The sequence below is a fragment of the Pelmatolapia mariae genome, linkage group LG15 (genome assembly GCF_036321145.2).
Source record: "Pelmatolapia mariae isolate MD_Pm_ZW linkage group LG15, Pm_UMD_F_2, whole genome shotgun sequence".
Taxonomy (NCBI): domain Eukaryota; kingdom Metazoa; phylum Chordata; class Actinopteri; order Cichliformes; family Cichlidae; genus Pelmatolapia; species Pelmatolapia mariae.
The window spans coordinates 16,461,497-16,478,314 of record NC_086240.1 but is presented as its reverse complement, the minus strand read 5'-3'; the positions used below and the strand labels follow the sequence as shown (position 1 = coordinate 16,478,314).

At 41.8% G+C, this 16,818-nt stretch overlaps 1 protein-coding gene across 8 annotated transcripts in view; it reads left to right on the top strand.

Annotated features, from left to right (window-relative positions):
- Nucleotides 1-16,818, top strand: part of gphnb (gephyrin b) — a 116,537-nt gene that overhangs the window by 57,374 nt on the left and 42,345 nt on the right. For all 8 annotated transcript variants that reach the window (XM_063496492.1, XM_063496490.1, XM_063496493.1 and 5 more), the window contains exons 7-8: nt 13,877-14,149; nt 15,418-15,552. In XM_063496492.1, coding sequence (XP_063352562.1) covers nt 13,877-14,149; nt 15,418-15,552 — 408 coding nt within the window. The remainder of the gene's footprint in view (nt 1-13,876; nt 14,150-15,417; nt 15,553-16,818) is intronic.

Sequence of the window (16,818 nt, the reverse complement as noted above, 5' to 3'; positions counted from 1 at the left end):
AAGCCAGTGCTGGCAGACGCAGAAACACCTTTAAAAGGTTAAGACACAAAAGGGGATGCCGAGTTGAGGGGTCCAAGTAGTCGGTGGTCTCTAGCTATTGAAGGCAACCAAGCAGAGTATGCAAACTTGAGAGGAGAATCACAGGCGGGCAGGGAAGCTGACAGTTTGCTGGCACACATATAGTCTAGCAGACAAAGAGAGCTGAATTACAAATGTAAAAATCACAATAAGGACTAGGAAACAATAGAAGAGCCCACAGTTGATATTTGACAATTTAATTTTTATATACGAGAGCTGATTTTGGTGTGTGTGTGTGTGTGTGTGTGTGTGTGTGTGTGTGTGTGTGTGTGTGTGTGTGTGTGTGCGTGCGTGTGTGTGCGCACCTGTCTCTCTGTCTGTCTTTCTGTCAGGCCAGTATAAATGGCCTGTTTAAGGTCATGCCAAAGGAACTCAATCAGAGTCCGAAAGTCCGAAATTTTAACTAGGGATTTTTTTGTTTTGTTTTGTATTGTTTTTTAGCCTTTTAAGCCCTATGCTGGTGTGTTTTGGACTGTTGTCCTACTGCCCAAGTGCTCTTGAGCTTGCCAGACATTCTTCTTTTCTGGTAGAGAGCAGAATTTACGATTGCATTAAATATGGAAAATCGTCCAGGTTGTCCAGCAGCAAAGTAGCCCCACTTCCACCACCATGTTTGATTGCTGGTATGATGTTCTTTCTATGAAATGCTGTGTTAGTTTTACTCCAGATGTAATGGGACTCAAACCTTCCACAAAGTTCAACAAGAATATTTTCCCAAAAGTCTTGGGGATCATCAAAATGATTATTGGCAAGTCAGGAAATAAAAACAGGAAGGAGGCAAACACTTTTTCACGTATATATATATATATATATATATATATATATATATACATATATGTTTGATATAATATATGTGTATATTAGGGGTGCAACGATTGGTGTCACGGTTCGATATTTTTTTGATACAAAAAAATGTTCATGCTTTTTTAATTTGTCATTTATTAAAATTATATATTTTAACTCAAAAGTACAGTTTTTAAATTTAATGTTGCTGAAACAACAAAGTAATAAAAAAATAAATCTATCTGATCGAGAAATCACTCATCTTTGGAAAAGAGAGTTCATTACAGAGAAATGGCTCTTTCCAAAATAAAAGCTATACTATACGCTTCTCCTGGGCTATATTCTCAGCAGCATATTAAACATATCAGGTCCCCATAAGGAGAATCATGTGCTAACGGCTGTCTAAATGACTCGGGTAAAGTTTGTAGCATGTTGTTTTTGTCTGCTTCCACTTGTCTTTACACTAGGATGATGTCGGCGTAAATGTGCAGTCATATTCGTTGTGTTCCCACTAGTGCTGTCAGCATTAATCTGAAATGATTAACACCACAACACGGCAAATCTCCGTTAACGAGCTACCTCGGACAGCGTCAACACGTTAACGAGCAAACTGCGCTAACGCAGTAGTTCCCACCCATGTAATTGAGCATTGCGTGGCACATCCGACATACTGTTTTACTTTTGTCCATGACGCGCTTACCTTCAGGGTCATGCTTCACATGAAGACCAAAATAGTTCCAAAGGCCAGATCTGAATGAGGGTGGGGGAGGTTCAATTTGCCACGTTGCAACGATTAGCTTCTGTCTTGCTAGCTTGCGCTGTGCTCAGTGGATCTGCGCTCGACAGTGCAGCCTAGGCGGAGTAGTCGAACGCAGATCCACTGAGCTCTCAACACAGACAGCATCGTCAGAAGAAAAGTTGATAAAATAAATTAAAAATTTTGTATTGTTCGATACACATGCGTACCGAACCGAAAGCACTGTATCGAACGGTTCAATATCCATACGAGTGTCGTTGCACCCCTAATAAATATATATATATATATATATATATATACATATATATATGTGTGTGTGTGTGTGTGTGTGTGTGTGTGTGTGTGTGTGTGTGTGTGTGTACATATATACACCCTGGTTTGGAGCAGGTTGTGTTCATTTTTACTTAAAAATGGGCTGCAAGCTTTCATTTACGCTATTCTTCTGTGCTATACAGATTCTCTGCTGAACACATGTCTTTCATACATCCAAACTTTTAAGTCTTATTTTACCGACACCGCAGAATGAAGCACTGCTGCAAAGTCACCGCAGCACAAACTGTAATACATCACTGTCACTGGAATTTGCATGCATTGTTTTTGTGATGCTGAAAATGCGTGAACATGTTTTTATGCTGATCCTAATGTCCTGCTAAGTCTTTTTTCCCCACACTGTTGGAACTGTAGCATTTGTAGGCTAATATTTAATTTAAAATTTTTTTATCTGGCCTGTAAAACCTAGTTGCTCCAGATCATTAGACCTGTTTGCATATGACATGTTTGCTTGCTGCCAACCAAGAAAACATATTGTAAAATATTTTAGTTAGTCCATGTAGAGTTAGAAATTTGGAGCTTAGTGAATTATTCTTGAACAGTAATTGTTTACAATTGTGTCTGTTTCAAATTTTAGGCTGACCTTTCTGTGCAAAATACCTCTTTTGAAACAAAGTAAAGAGCAGAGTTCATGGTAGTGCTTCTGGTTCTTTATTGTTGTAGCTAGTTTGCCATGACCTGTTTGCCTGAACAGCATTAGCTTAATGTTGTAACACCTGAAGCTCATCTTATGTTGAATTCTGCACACTGTTGCATTTACTCATTACCCCTGTGCGTGTAAACACCAGGTGCACCATTTGTATATGCATTTGTTGTTGTATGGTGTAGTTGTGTGCCTCTGTCTGCTTGGTTTGAATGATTGATTACTTCTGTGCAGACTGATCTGCAGGTAGACTTTGGTGTTTGTGTTGTCATGGTAAGCCCACATTGATGTTTTAATGTTTCTATGTTTTGATTTGCTTTAATATAATAAAGGTTAGCACACCTCTGGACAACATTACTTAAATGTCAAATGAGTGAAAATTGCAAATTGGGGACGCTATAAATTTTATCTCTGTGAGTAGTGGGTGAGACTTCATGTATAGCCGGCATCGTCTGTGCAAACTACTGGTAACCGCAGCAATCTGCTACCGAACGAATCAATCACTAGAAGGCTTTTGGTCCAGCATTAGATACCTCTTTGTGATCAAATTCACTTAATGACTGCGATCAGACACTCCGAATAGGCAACCTGTGCAAGTGCCTTGTGATTGAAGTGGTCACCCAGAGCTTGAGGATATTGCATACTCATCTCCTGGATGTCACAAGGATGTTACTGTTCTATTTTTAACTTAGTGTAAATGAGCCATTACACTGATTGCATTACTTCTAAGTTGATAAGCAGAATCTTTACAAAGAGCTTCTAAGCAACGACAGGCTCCAAACTCATTAGAACTCAGAAACTCATTAAACCAGTAGTAAATACAACTGCAATCACTGATACAAAAGTCAGAAAACCTGTGATCACTGAAAGATAATTGAATACACCTGTGATTACTAGTAGGTCTATTTGCGTGAACATGAAAATGTCCTTTGTATACCAGAACTGTCTGAACTTTAGTTCTGTGGGTTGCATTAGCATGGCTCCACGCGGAAAATAATTTCTTTGTACGATTAAAAGTTGCTAAATAAAAAGAAACTAGATAAATATTGGGAGCACATTCTTTGTCCACATGAGACCAAGACAAAATTGTTTGGTTCATATGGGATCCAGCATGTTTGGTGCAAGCCAGGGCAAAATGGTCACCGGAAATGAACAGTGCCAACAGTGAAGCAATGAATGGGGGAGTGTGATGATACAGAGCACAAGGTGTTAGGAGATGACATTTGTAGATGGCACTGTGAATCCCTGTAAATGTGTTTAAAAAAATAAACTGGATGATAAAATGACTCTGGGTCCTTCAGAAACCTGCAGAAGAGAGGAATTCCAGCTTTAAGATCCAAAGCATTCATCCAAAATCACAAAAGAGTTTCTAAAGATGGAAAAACTATGAAACTAGACCTCGCTCAAGGGTATCACCTCACCAATCCAATAGAGTACCTTTGGGGTATTTTAGAAATGTAGGCAGAGTAACTAGCAAAGTGCAGTTACTCTGTGTTTTAAATGGCAAAAAACAAATCTCTCCATAAATCTACGATTCTCAACTGTTGTTCCCGACCCCCAACTGTTCATTTCAGAAGAAATTTAGTTATTGTAATTAAATTATGAACCATTTAACAATGAAGTCTTAATATTAACTATTAACTGTTGTCTACTGTATATCTAAATATATGAATGAATTTGTGGGTTTGAGTTTATAACTTGTGCATGTGATTTCATATATGTGCTCATATTTGTTTATTGCAATGTAAAACTCTACATACGCTTGTATTTATATATACATGAATGTGTTTTCACCTACTGCTGTCTCCTTCTCGACCTTCTTCACCCTCTCCGCCTTGCTCACCTGCACATCTATCTCTGTCTCGTTACACGCCCGCGTCTCCTGATCGATTTTAGTATTTCTTTCAATCAATTACACCACCTCTCCCCATCTGCTGCCATATTAGTGTCTCCCTCAACAACCTCCAGTTAAAGTTAACGGCACAGGAAGCCCATTGCGGGCTTTTATTACAATGATCTCCTGTCATAAAGATAACAGGGATGTCCAGCTGAGCCAGCCGGACGAAGCCCCTTGTGTCCGACTGTCAGCTGCATACCTTTTAGCTCCTCATTTAGTCTCTTTGGCCTCATTTATACTGCAGATATAATCCAAAGCATGTCCATTTACAGCATTTACATATCAAGTTTTCAGCTAAATACTTTAGATCTTTCTTTTTTTTTTTGTACAGTGAATTATTAATATGTGTTGTTGATGCTTTAATTCTGTCTCCACTGTAAAGAGACTTTGAAATAATGGTGATGAGAACATGGTTTTACCCTCAGAGCCAGTAAGCTGGTAGTCTTCTATGGACTATGTTCTGTAACTGCTTTTTATAAATACATTCTGACTAAAGTAGAAATACTTTTGATATGAAAATGACATGAAAGGGTGCTCCAGTGATTTGCCAGTGGCACTTTTTTATTATGTTTCAATAATCACAAGACATGAAAAAACGGAAGCAGCAAACGGGCAGTTATTGACGTGAAGCTTGGAAATCGGTATCTTCCATGATGCCGCTCAGTAGCATGCTACTTTTGGACTCTTGTGACAACCTTGTTATCCTTCCTTCTGGGTGCAGTATTAACATTTGCTTAGGCATCATAATTTAGGCAACAGTGTTTTTCTTCTCACATCTAGCCTAATAGAAGCTTTATATGTTAGATTCAAACTGTAATTGATAGGAAACTGATCATTACCATATAACTGCAGGTTGCTGTTGCTCTCTTCCCCCAAATTTCCCTTCGTGTTGGAGTGTGGAGACATGTTATGTATTCTCAAACTGTGCTACTTAAGCGCTACATAAAAGAATAACTTAGCAAAAGTTACACTACAGTTGGAAAGTGAACAATTTTATTTCTTTCATTTCATGCTGACTTCATCATTAAAATATATGCTAATAATATTGTTGGTAACAATGTTTCAACCCACAGTGGGAAAGGCATTTCTGCACAGTGCAATGGCATTTTTGTCCAGTGGGCGCATTTTGTTTTAGTTTCTTACTGAAAGCAAAACCCGCAGAGCTGATGCAAATTAATTTAGCTATATATCATTTCAACATGGATTTACACCTTCTTATTGTAGCCATACACTGTTTAACATTTTCACCTCTCATTTCTGACAACTAATCATTTGAATTCCTTTTTGCTTTATCTATGCATGTACAGTCATGAGCACAGCCCATGATAGAATAGTCTTTCAGCCAAACTAGCTCAGGCCTTACATTTGACTCAAGAATATTTGGTCTAGAAGATGCTTTGTGGTCGACTCAATAACTGCAAGGTGTCCTAGTCCTGTAGCTGCAAAACAAGCCCAAATCATCACCACTCAACCACCGTGATTGACAGAATGTGGTGTTTGTGCTGATACGTTGTGTTTGGATTTTACCAAATGTGGTTCCAAACATTTCTACTTTTTCTAATCTGTCCAAAGGAAATTGTTCGAGTTGTGCACAAGATTTGACATTGTTCAAATCTTGTGGTGTGTCCAGATGAGACTTTACAAATCTAAGCCGTGCTTCCATGTTCTTTGTAGAGAGATTTTCTCCATTACCATTTAACATGCTAACTGAGGCTTTAGAGTCTGAGATGTAGGCTTTGTGTTTTTTGCAATCTCTTAGCATTAGACAGTCTGTTTTTGGAGTAATTTTGCTACCACTATCTTCCACTTCTGGGAAGATTGTGGCATTATATTAACACACACCTGTATGATTCAGATAACCAAACTGCCAAAACCTCTACATTTGCTGGTTATAAATGAATGCATGGAAAATACGCAAAAGCTTTATTTTTCACACAGTGTATGTATGCATATTTCATATGCATATTTAAGACTGTGTGTATCCACTGTACTGTACAGAAGTAATTACATTGTTGAACAATGTAATCACTTAGCGATGGTGGGAAGGAAGAATTTCCTTTTAAAAGGAAGACCCTTCGGCAGACCAGACCAGATGGGGCGCTATGTATCAAGTCTGGTTGAGTGATGAAGGGAAAGAGAAGTGAAAAAAGGAGTGCATGGATGTTGAACTTTCAGCTATCAGCCCCCTCACCTGTGGAAACAGCTCCCAGTTGTGGTTCAAGAGGCAGATAATCTCTCTACTTTTTAGATTATGCTTCAAACTTTTATTTTTTAACAGATTTTAGAGATGGAGCTGGATTAGGTGGCCCTGTATCATCCCTTACTTATGTTACTATAGGCTCAGGCTGCTGAGGTCCCATCATACATTAAGTTTTTTTTTTCCTACCTCCACACGTTTCTACCATTATGCATTTGCAAGCCACCACTGGCTCCCATAGTTTATGTTTTGTCTTTGACTATCCATGCACTTCTTTTTTCACTTTTCTTTCTTTCATTGATCAATCAGACTTGATAGATGGCTCTCCATTCAGTCCTGTCTTCTGAACAGTTCTTCCTTTATAAAAACGGGGTTCTTCCTGGCCACCATCACCAAGTTTCATAATAAATATTAATCATTTATAGGCATTATAATATTTACTTACAGGGGCTTAATTGTCTAATTTTTGAAGAGGTTTTTTCAAAAAGATTTGGGAAAATTAAGACTTTTGCAAGGCAAGCTGTTCAAGCATCCATTGCTTGTTAAGTAAACATAATTTTACATAATTCAAAGTCTGCAAGTCCAACTCAGTGTTAAAGCAGAAAAAAATAGGCCATTTGGTTTGTTTGCATGTGTGAGGCTATGGACAGCTTTCCTTTTAGGTTTTGTGAAAGAGAAGCGGTAGCAAGTGCCTGCAAGTTTCCAGACTAAAAGAATAAAATTACAAGAATACACATGGAGTGGGATTTTCAGCCTATTTTCAGGACGTGAATCAAAAGTCAGTCCCCTCTTTAGAGTACATTTTTTCTACTGCTTTGGAGAGCTTTGACCACAGTTGTGTTTAGGTTCTGTCCTGTTGCCCTTTTAGCCTCTGTTCATTACGTCTAATTTACGTAATGAACTTTGGATTTCTGTTTAATTTAATTCAGTGCTGGCACTTACCGATAACGAAGATAACATCAAGATAATAGTCCATGAGATCTTTAAGATCTCTCTGAATCTCTCTCTCTCTCCTCTACCCCAAAACTCTTTATCTCTTGAGATCTCATCCACTCTCATCTCACTCACTACTTTTCTCTCTCTTCTATCTTTCTGTCATCCTTTCTCACCCTTTCTCAGAACAGCAATGCCTTCCCCTCTTCCTCCATGCCTCTTTCTCTCTCCTGCTCGTGTTTCTGATCTGTTGGTAGGGATTCTGCTCTTTAGTGTTCTTGACAGTTACTCTCCTCCAGGACAAAACAGAGAATAAGAGCAGAAAAAAACACTCCTAAAATAGCTAAACAAAAAAAGAAAGAAAAAATTCCCAGCATGTATTAAATGTGCAAAACTGTAAAGGATGAATATATCCAGGCTCTTGACACAATCCTCACTCATTCTTTAACGGAGTCCGTCCTCTGTACATCTCAAGCCCACCCAGCCCTTCTCTCTGCATCCTCCAGACATGCTCAGATGTAGGCTTCAAACTCAGCAGCGAGAGGCATAAACAGCCTTCGTTTTGCTGAGGGGTTTTGGAAGAAAATGTGCAAGAGAGATGGGGATGTAGGGTGTAAAGGTTAGCTTGCGGCTACGCAACAGGACAGACTGGCTTTCATCTACTGTTTTGAGTCCTCCTGCCTGGCTTTTTTGATGTTTATGCACATTGGTGCTGAGAATGCTGTCTCAGTAATGCATGAATTGCAGTTTGGATTTATGAAATTTGAATTCAGTCAAGCTGAGGTTAGCATTGTCAGATTTAATGCGGATTCCGATATGTACACATTAAAACGGACAGTGGAGTGGAAGAGTTGCCCCGAAAGCCCATTCACGGGCAGTGTAAAGTGTGGGGGCGATTAATAATGTATCTCCTCCATGCTTGAAATACACAGGAAGATAAATAATTTCACAGATTAGCTCTTGTCTTGGGAGTGAAGAGAATGGAGCGTTTAGCCGACGAGCCCACAGGCACATTGACACACACATACATGGAGACATTGGAGAAGGAAAATGGGATGGATGCAGAGAGGAAGTACCAAAGCAAAAGCCAATAGACATGTAGCCAGGGAGAGGAACTGTGATTTCCTCAAATGAAATCTTTGTGCCTCAAACAGGTTGCAGCTCTGTGTGTCATATGGTCAGTAGTTTGCACCCTAAAATCTCACAAACTGTATATTACGGAAATGCTTTCCTCACATGTTTAAGGCATGTTTTCTCCAGGAGCCTTCTGTTAGGATGCCTGGGTCGTTGACCCAGGGTTTTGAGTTTATTATATTATTTATCATTTCTAGTCTTTGGTTTCTTTGTTAGAGTTCTGTCTTATGGTTTATGTCTCTGTGTAATCCTTAGTTGCTATATCCCCGTGTCCAGTCAGTGTCTGTGTCTGCCCTGGTCCCACGTTTCTGCTCCCTCTGTGTATATAAGCCCTGTGTTTTCATCTGTCCGTGTCGCGATCTACCCTTATCTAGCTGTGTGTTCTGTCTGCGTAAGTGTATTTGGAGTCTCAGTTTTGTTACCTTTTTTTGAGTTCAGCATTAAAGCTGTTTTGAGTTCACCTTTTGCCTCCGAGCGTCTGCACTTTGGGTCCACCATTCCTGCCTGCACACAGCCTTCACATAACAGAAGATCGTGACCAGAACATGGACCCCGCAGACTCTTTTTCCTCGGAGTACAACGCTGAGATGGAGCGGATGGTGAGCCTGCTCGACCGCATTGCACAGTCCCCAGATTTAAGGACCATGGCAGTTGGGCTGAGTGCGGTGGATGCCATCATTCGATATAACCCCCGGCTTAGCCAGTTCGCTAAGGACACTAAGTTGGATGGCACCATTACTGCCTGGAGAGAGCAAGTCAAGGCTGGTGAGCTTGCTCTCTCACTCACTAAATCTTCCCCACCGCTGCCCCAGGACAACACACACTCTCCACCTGCCTCAACACTGCCACGGACTTCCTCTCCCTAACCACAACAACAGGGTCCTCGTTCGCCTGCCTTTTTCCTGGCGGCTATGTGGTCGGAGGATGAGGAGGAGGTCTCCATTTCACCACCGGTTCCTGTTTCCTCATCCCGAAGGAAACGGCGTTCATTCCGCCGCCATTCCAGAACTGTCGAGCAAACTCCTCTCAGGGGAGAAGGTGATTGTTTATTGTATGCTCCGTTTGAGCATTCTGACTCTGGACATTCTGACATCACACCCACTGTGAGTAACATTGTGTTTCACTCTGAGGATTCTGTTTCGCCTGAGCCAGCTAATACAGAGACTGTTAGCGAAGTTGCTTCTTTGGATTGTTTAGTTTTCCAGTCATCTGTTCTGCAACCTGGTCCTGCTGGAGGGTCCGAGGGGCCCGTCCGGCCTTCATCTGTTGTTCCCGCTGGGGGTTCTGGAGAACCGCACCAGCCTTTGTTTGCCTCCGCTGGAGGGTCTGAGGGGCCTGTCCAGCCTTCTGCCTCTGCTGGAGGGTCCGAGGGGCCCGTCCAGCCTTCTGTTCCCACTGGGGGTTCTGGAGAACCGCACCAGCTTTTGTTCGTCTCCGCTGGAGGGTCCGAGGGGCCCGTCCAGCCTTCTGTTCCCGCTGGGGGTTCTGGGGAACCGCACCAGCCTTTGTTCGTCTCCGCTGGAGGGTCCGAGGGGCCCGTCCAGCCACAGCAACCAGCCTCCGCTAGAGGGTCCGAGGGGCCCGTCCAGCCACAGCAACCTGCCTCCGCTGGAGGGTCCGAGGGGCCCGTCCAGCCTTCTGCCTCCGCTAGAGGGTCCAAGGAGCCCGTCCAGCGACAGCGACCTGCCTCCGCTGGAGGGTCCGAGGGGCCCGTCCGGCCGCCGTCGCCTGCAGCGCCACCATCTGTTTCGTCGCCTGCAGTGCCATCCTCGTCTGGTCCAGCCTCCGAGTCTTCATCCTTGTCTGGTCCAGCCTCCGAGTCTTCATCCTTGTCTGGCCTCCGCTCCGGCCTCTGCGTCGCCTGGTCCGGCCTCCGCTCCGGCCTCTGCGTCGCCTGGTCCGGCCTCCGCTCCGGCCTCTGCGTCGCCTGGTCCGGCCTCCGCTCCGGCCTCTGCCTCGCCTGGTCCGGCCTCCGCTTCGGCCTCTGCCTCGCCTGGTCCTGCGGCTGCCACGCCGCCGTCCGGCCCACATCCTACGCCTCAACATCGCCGGCCTCCTTCCGGGCCTCTGATTGGACGTTTTCGCTGTCATGGCCGGCCCCCTGAACTACCTGGGTTTGGACTGTTGTGCCGTCAGCCTCCGGGCCGGTCCCCTGAACTTTTTTCGGAACTGTTTTCCTGGCCGCCTGCACCTTTTGTGGTCCCTTTTTGTTTGGTTGATCGTTTTGAGATGTTTTCTGGGCTCCTGTGTTTGCTGTTTTGGTTTCTGGCTCCTTGTGTTTCGTTTGTTTCGTTGACCCAGGGTTTTGAGTTTATTATATTATTTATCATTTCTAGTCTTTGGTTTCTTTGTTAGAGTTCTGTCTTATGGTTTATGTCTCTGTGTAATCCTTAGTTGCTATATCCCCGTGTCCAGTCAGTGTCTGTGTCTGCCCTGGTCCCACGTCTCTGCTCCCTCTGTGTATATAAGCCCTGTGTTTTCATCTGTCCGTGTCGCGATCTACCCTTATCTAGCTGTGTGTTCTGTCTGCGTAAGTGTATTTGGAGTCTCAGTTTTGTTACCTTTTTTGAGTTCAGCGTTAAAGCTGTTTTGAGTTCACCTTTTGCCTCCGAGCGTCTGCACTTTGGGTCCACCATTCCTGCCTGCACACAGCCTTCACATATCACCTTCTGTCTGCGGGAATGTCAATGCATCACTTCCTGCATGTTTGACTGTCATAACTATGATAATACATTGCTCCCACCTCTTACCTAAATAAACTTTTACTCTCAGTACTGAGTGAAAGACTTGAATCATCACTCAATTATTTATTTACTGTTGGGAAAATGGGAACTAGGGGCAGGGAATTATTAAAAGATGTGTGAACATACATGGACAAACAGGCAAAAACTGAGTTTGTATAATTGTAGCGAGTTTGAATGCAAGCAAATTTGAATGCTCTTATGCAAGCGTTCTTCTAATTTCTTTAATTAGTCTTCAGGAATAGTTCTCCAGGCTTCTTGAAGGACATTCAAAGCTTTTTTTATGGTCTTTTCTCTGTCAAGATGATCTGACACTGCTTCAATAATGTTGAGGTTTGGGCTCCAGTGAGGCCAGTCGATGACTAATAGTGCTCCATTGCGTCTTTTTTTAATCCAGGTATGCTTTTACTGTGTTGGCAATGTGTTTGGGATCATTGTCATGCTGAAAATGAAGATTTTGCAAATCAGATACTTTACAGATATTATTACATGATGGATTAAATTTTTTTCAAATTTAGATTATTTACTGCATAAGACCCGTTGCCCCTAATATTCAGTCAAGTTCTTGTGTAATTTGGCATAACTCAGCCTTTTTTCCCTGTTTCCCTTCCTTAAGAATGGCTGACAGCTTCCATTGAGGCCATTTGTGATGAAGCTTCAGGGAACAGTAGATGGATCAACTGAAGGGCCAGATGCATCTCTCAGGTCCTGGGTCAGGCACTTCTTGGATATTTTTCGTAGTTCTTAAGACCGTGGCTTTAAGATGCGGATTCCAGCTTCTTCAAATTTTAAAGGACAGAACAGGGCCAATTTTTGACTAAAAGTTATTTGGGAACCACCTTGTTGGTGTCTGACTGTGATATATTCAGTAATAATTGGCTAATGATCCAATTTGAAAAAGGTTCTTTGCTAAGTTGGTTCATTGCTGGGTCTTCTCTTGAGTTAGATGGTTGTTTTGTGCTTGTATAAATCATAGGCCAGTGTTAAACGGCTTAAGAAACAAAAAAAAGCAATGGTCAAGGACTGGACTGAAATGAGTGAATGTTCAGAGAAAAACTGGGAGACCTTCAGCAAGTTTGGAGAACTATTTCTCAAGACCACTTTGTATGTATGGCACCTTGGAAGCGAAAACTAAAGAAATGTAGGATGGCTTGAGACTTTTAAACAATATTGTAACATTCAGATTACAGAATACATGGCCCAAAATATAGTTTGTAACGTATTCTATTAAGTTACTTAATGTGAGTAACAACTACATGAATGTACTATTGCTGTATGATTTATTACTATGACTGAAGGCTACTCGCCACCTAGCTAACGTTGTTAGCTGGTGTTAGCTGAGGTTAGTTCATAGACCGCAGACTGCTAGTTGCAAATAATCATCTGCAGTTCTGAAAGCAATACCGACTAGATCTTTAAATCTTAATATAAAATGAGTAACAGTAGGGTGGACATTAGGTAAGGCTGTGCTTTTTGCAGTGATCTCGTATAGAAAACTTTGTCTTTATCAGTAATATGTTTTCTTTCTGTCTTCTTTCAGAACTGCACATGATTATTTACAGCTAGCAGGTTGTAATGCAGCCTTCAGTAATATTAGTAAATCACACAGCAATAGTACATCGAAGATACTGAAGTGGCACATAACCCAGGTACCTACCACAACTAAAACAAGGAAGTTTTAGTAAGCTAACATTAGTTTTTAGAAAAGAACTTACTTCCAGATGTTTCTTTAGGTTAGAGGTGGATTCTTTTGACACTGAGAGCAGCTTGATTGCTGGCAAACAGAGTTTGCATTGCACGGTCAGATTTCCTGTCAGAGCCTTTATTTGCATGTTTTGTTTGGGTTTCCGACAATGCGTGGAATTACCAAAATTAGAGAGGGGATATGAAACAGGAAAAGACCGCAGTGTAATACATTTATTTCAACAAGGTAACAGTAACGGAATACAGTTACTCATATTTTGTATTTTAAATACGTATCACCGCTACATGTATTCCGTTACTCCCCAACACTGTTAATATTTAAGTTAATCTTTAACATTTTTATCATGTATTTTCTACATTAAAAGCCTCCAAGCCTAAGAACATCATGTTCTCCTTTCCTGATAGATTTTAGAAGTGACGCTGTAATTTTGAGAGTATTGATCCCACTAATCTAATTAGTGGGACAAAACAACATCGCTTTGAAAAACTGATACAGATATGTGTGAAAGAGGTCAACTGTAAATCTGTTCTTCCACTGACAGAAAAGGTCCTTCAGGTTCAGGTCATAACACTCAAATGTGTTCAACCAACCTTCACTTTCTTCATGCTGGCAGCTATTAGATGAGATTGTGCCATGATTTAAACCCTCATTAGGACAACTGTGCTTAATCTGTTCCAGGAATGCTTCCAGTTCATCCTTCCAGCGCTGCCGCACGCCATCGACCTTCTTCGGGACGCAGTGGTGAAGGTAAAGGAGGCAGCAGACGAGCTGGAGGACTTGCCTTCACCACCACCGCCCCTCTCGCCACCTCCAAACAGTTCGCCACGCCGCCAGACAGAGGATAAAGGCGTGCAATGTGAGGAGGAAGATGAGGAAAAGAAGGACAGCGGTGTTGCGTCCACCGAGGACAGCTCCTCCTCCCACATAACCGCCGCATCCATTGCCGCCAAGGTACCAGGACAGAGGAGAGGAGAGGGGAGGGTTGGTTGTTCCACAAAAATGACATTTTTCTCAGATATGATTTCATCCATTTCATCGTCATTACATGTTCACGTCATTCATAGAAGATAATGTTAAAGTAGTACTTTCAGCACCAGTAAATTGTTGAACATAATAACTGAATATAACAAAGCCTGTGCCAGTGAGATGTAATTATAAAAATTATGTAAATAGCAATTGCAAAGTATATTTTTCTGATCTTTCTTTGAAGTTGAGAGTTCAAATAGAAACCGGTTATGCACAATTGCTGCTCATCCAGGCAGATAAGATAGTGCCATGATATTTATTTTTTGCAGATACTCTATATGGACAATACTGGGCCATATTGCATCATCATTGAATTCACATGTTTTCAGTCCCCTTGCCACAGGTGTGTAAAATAAAGCATCTAGCTATGTCTTTACAAGCCTTTGAGAAAGAATGGATCTTTCTAAAGATCTTTAAACCTCCTGTGGCATTAACATCAGCATTACAACACCAACTGTCCCTTCCCAGACACCCTAACGCCCACTCACATCTTGTGTCAGTTGATCTCAATAAGTCACATGATTGGATGAGGCACGGTCTCACAATGGTTTCACCCGAAACCTCTGCTGATGATGACCCACACCCTTTTTCACACCTTGATGAGGTGCATGATCAATACTGGGCCAACGACCCTCTATAGGGACAACTCAGACTAGCGCTTAAAAATTGGGCTCTCCACCATTTAGTCTCAGAATGGAAGAAGCTTCTTGGATGAGACATATAACGTAAAGAAGCTCCTTAGATAACTTTAACATATCATGGTGTTGTGACTGTCTGCCTTTGTGTTTGTGTGTGTGGGTTTGTGTATACTCTGTGCATTCACATGTAACATCAAGTACGTCTCCATACTCCTCCAGTCTGCAGCCTGGACCCTGCTTAATGACTCCATTCTCAGTCTAACATCTCATCTCATTGTCCAGTCATAGATTGATCTTGGTAAGACTCCACCAAACAGCCACAATCAATGTTCTTTTTAAAAGGTCCTATTTTTCTCTAGCATTTTATTAAAAATGTTGAAAGACTTTGTCCTCACGATCATGTTACATGTATATAGGTTTGTAGGAATTATTCATGCGCAGCTTTTTGAATTTTCAAAGTCAGGATGTGTGCTATGGGTTCATGGTATGTGTGTGTATGTGCGTACGTGGTGTTTATATGCATGTGCGTTTGTGTATGGGTGTATGTGATCTCAGATCCCAGATTCCATTATCTCGCGGGGTGTGCAGGTGTTGCCCAGGGACGCGGCCTCTCTCAGCACCACGCCCTCAGAGTCACCCCGTGCCCAGGCCACCTCCCGCCTCTCTACCGCTTCTTGTCCCACACCCAAAGTAAGTAAGCATACAGTACACCCAGTGGCACACATCGACATGTAATTACACTAGCAGGGAATCTAAAATGCTACGTTAACCATCAGCCATATAAGGTTTGCAGCTCAGTTGTGAAGAGAACACATCTAGAAAAAAACAGACTGAAAGCAAGCGAGCAAACAATACCGGTAATCCTAAGCAAACTTGGAGGAACTTTACCAAAGCTGAGCTTTAGCTCTTGTTGCTCATGGAGTTATCATTCAGATAGAATTTTCACTAGATAAGCTCAGTAGCTGTTTATAAAGCTGTTATATGAAACAGGATTGCTTTCCATGGAAAATGCAGCTATCTTTACAACCTATAGCTTAATTAACTTATTTAACAGTCACCCCGGCTCTGTTTAAAAGATCAAATGCTTTCTAGCACACGTTAATTCTGAGCCCGGTTCGTATAATCTATAAAAAATGTTTGGTAACCAACATAACTCTGGTTCTCTGAGAACCGAGTGAGGTATCTTACTGTGGGAAGTAAAACGGGGTCTGCTGGATTCTGCTGTGACTAGCTGCTGTCTGGCAACACGTGACTCTGTGGGAATTTGAAAAAGGTTGCACAGCAGCTAAATAAATCTGGTCTGTTCTTCGTTCTACATGTCTGGGTTTAAAATGCATCTTGAGGGTTCCTCAAATAACCACTTAGTGACATCACAGTAGCTGCATCCATCTTTGATATACAGTCCATGATTTTTTCGAACGTTAGTAACAGCCAGTGAAGATAGACAGAAATACAGAAGAAGAAGAAAAATTGTGTACAATTTGATTCACAATATGTGCATGTAGAGGGGAAGCCCGCTTGGAAAGAATGTTTTCGATGGTTCCTACATTGTTCAAAGCACTTTTCAAGGTTTCTTTGGTTAAGTATTTCCACTTTTTTTATATTCAGGTTTTCCGCAAATTTTCTAATTTATTCTTAACGTTTAAGCCAAAATGACATACAGATATTAAAACTGGTATGAACACAGTAATGACAGCTACTGAGCTTGAATGTCAGCAAGCTGCAGACATTGACTGAACTCTTGAAAAAGCTGGTAAGTAGATCTTGAGTGTTTTTGTCAAGGTCAAGAGAAAACTCTAATGCTTTATGGTTGGTTCAGTTCCTAAAGCACCTCTAAATCTGATTGTAAATACTAAGTGTAAATGTAATTCAACCCAAGCCCCAAATCAGATTGTGTACTTGGTTCTCACCGGGAGAGAAGTACAAGGACATGCACTTCCAGCAACACATATGCAT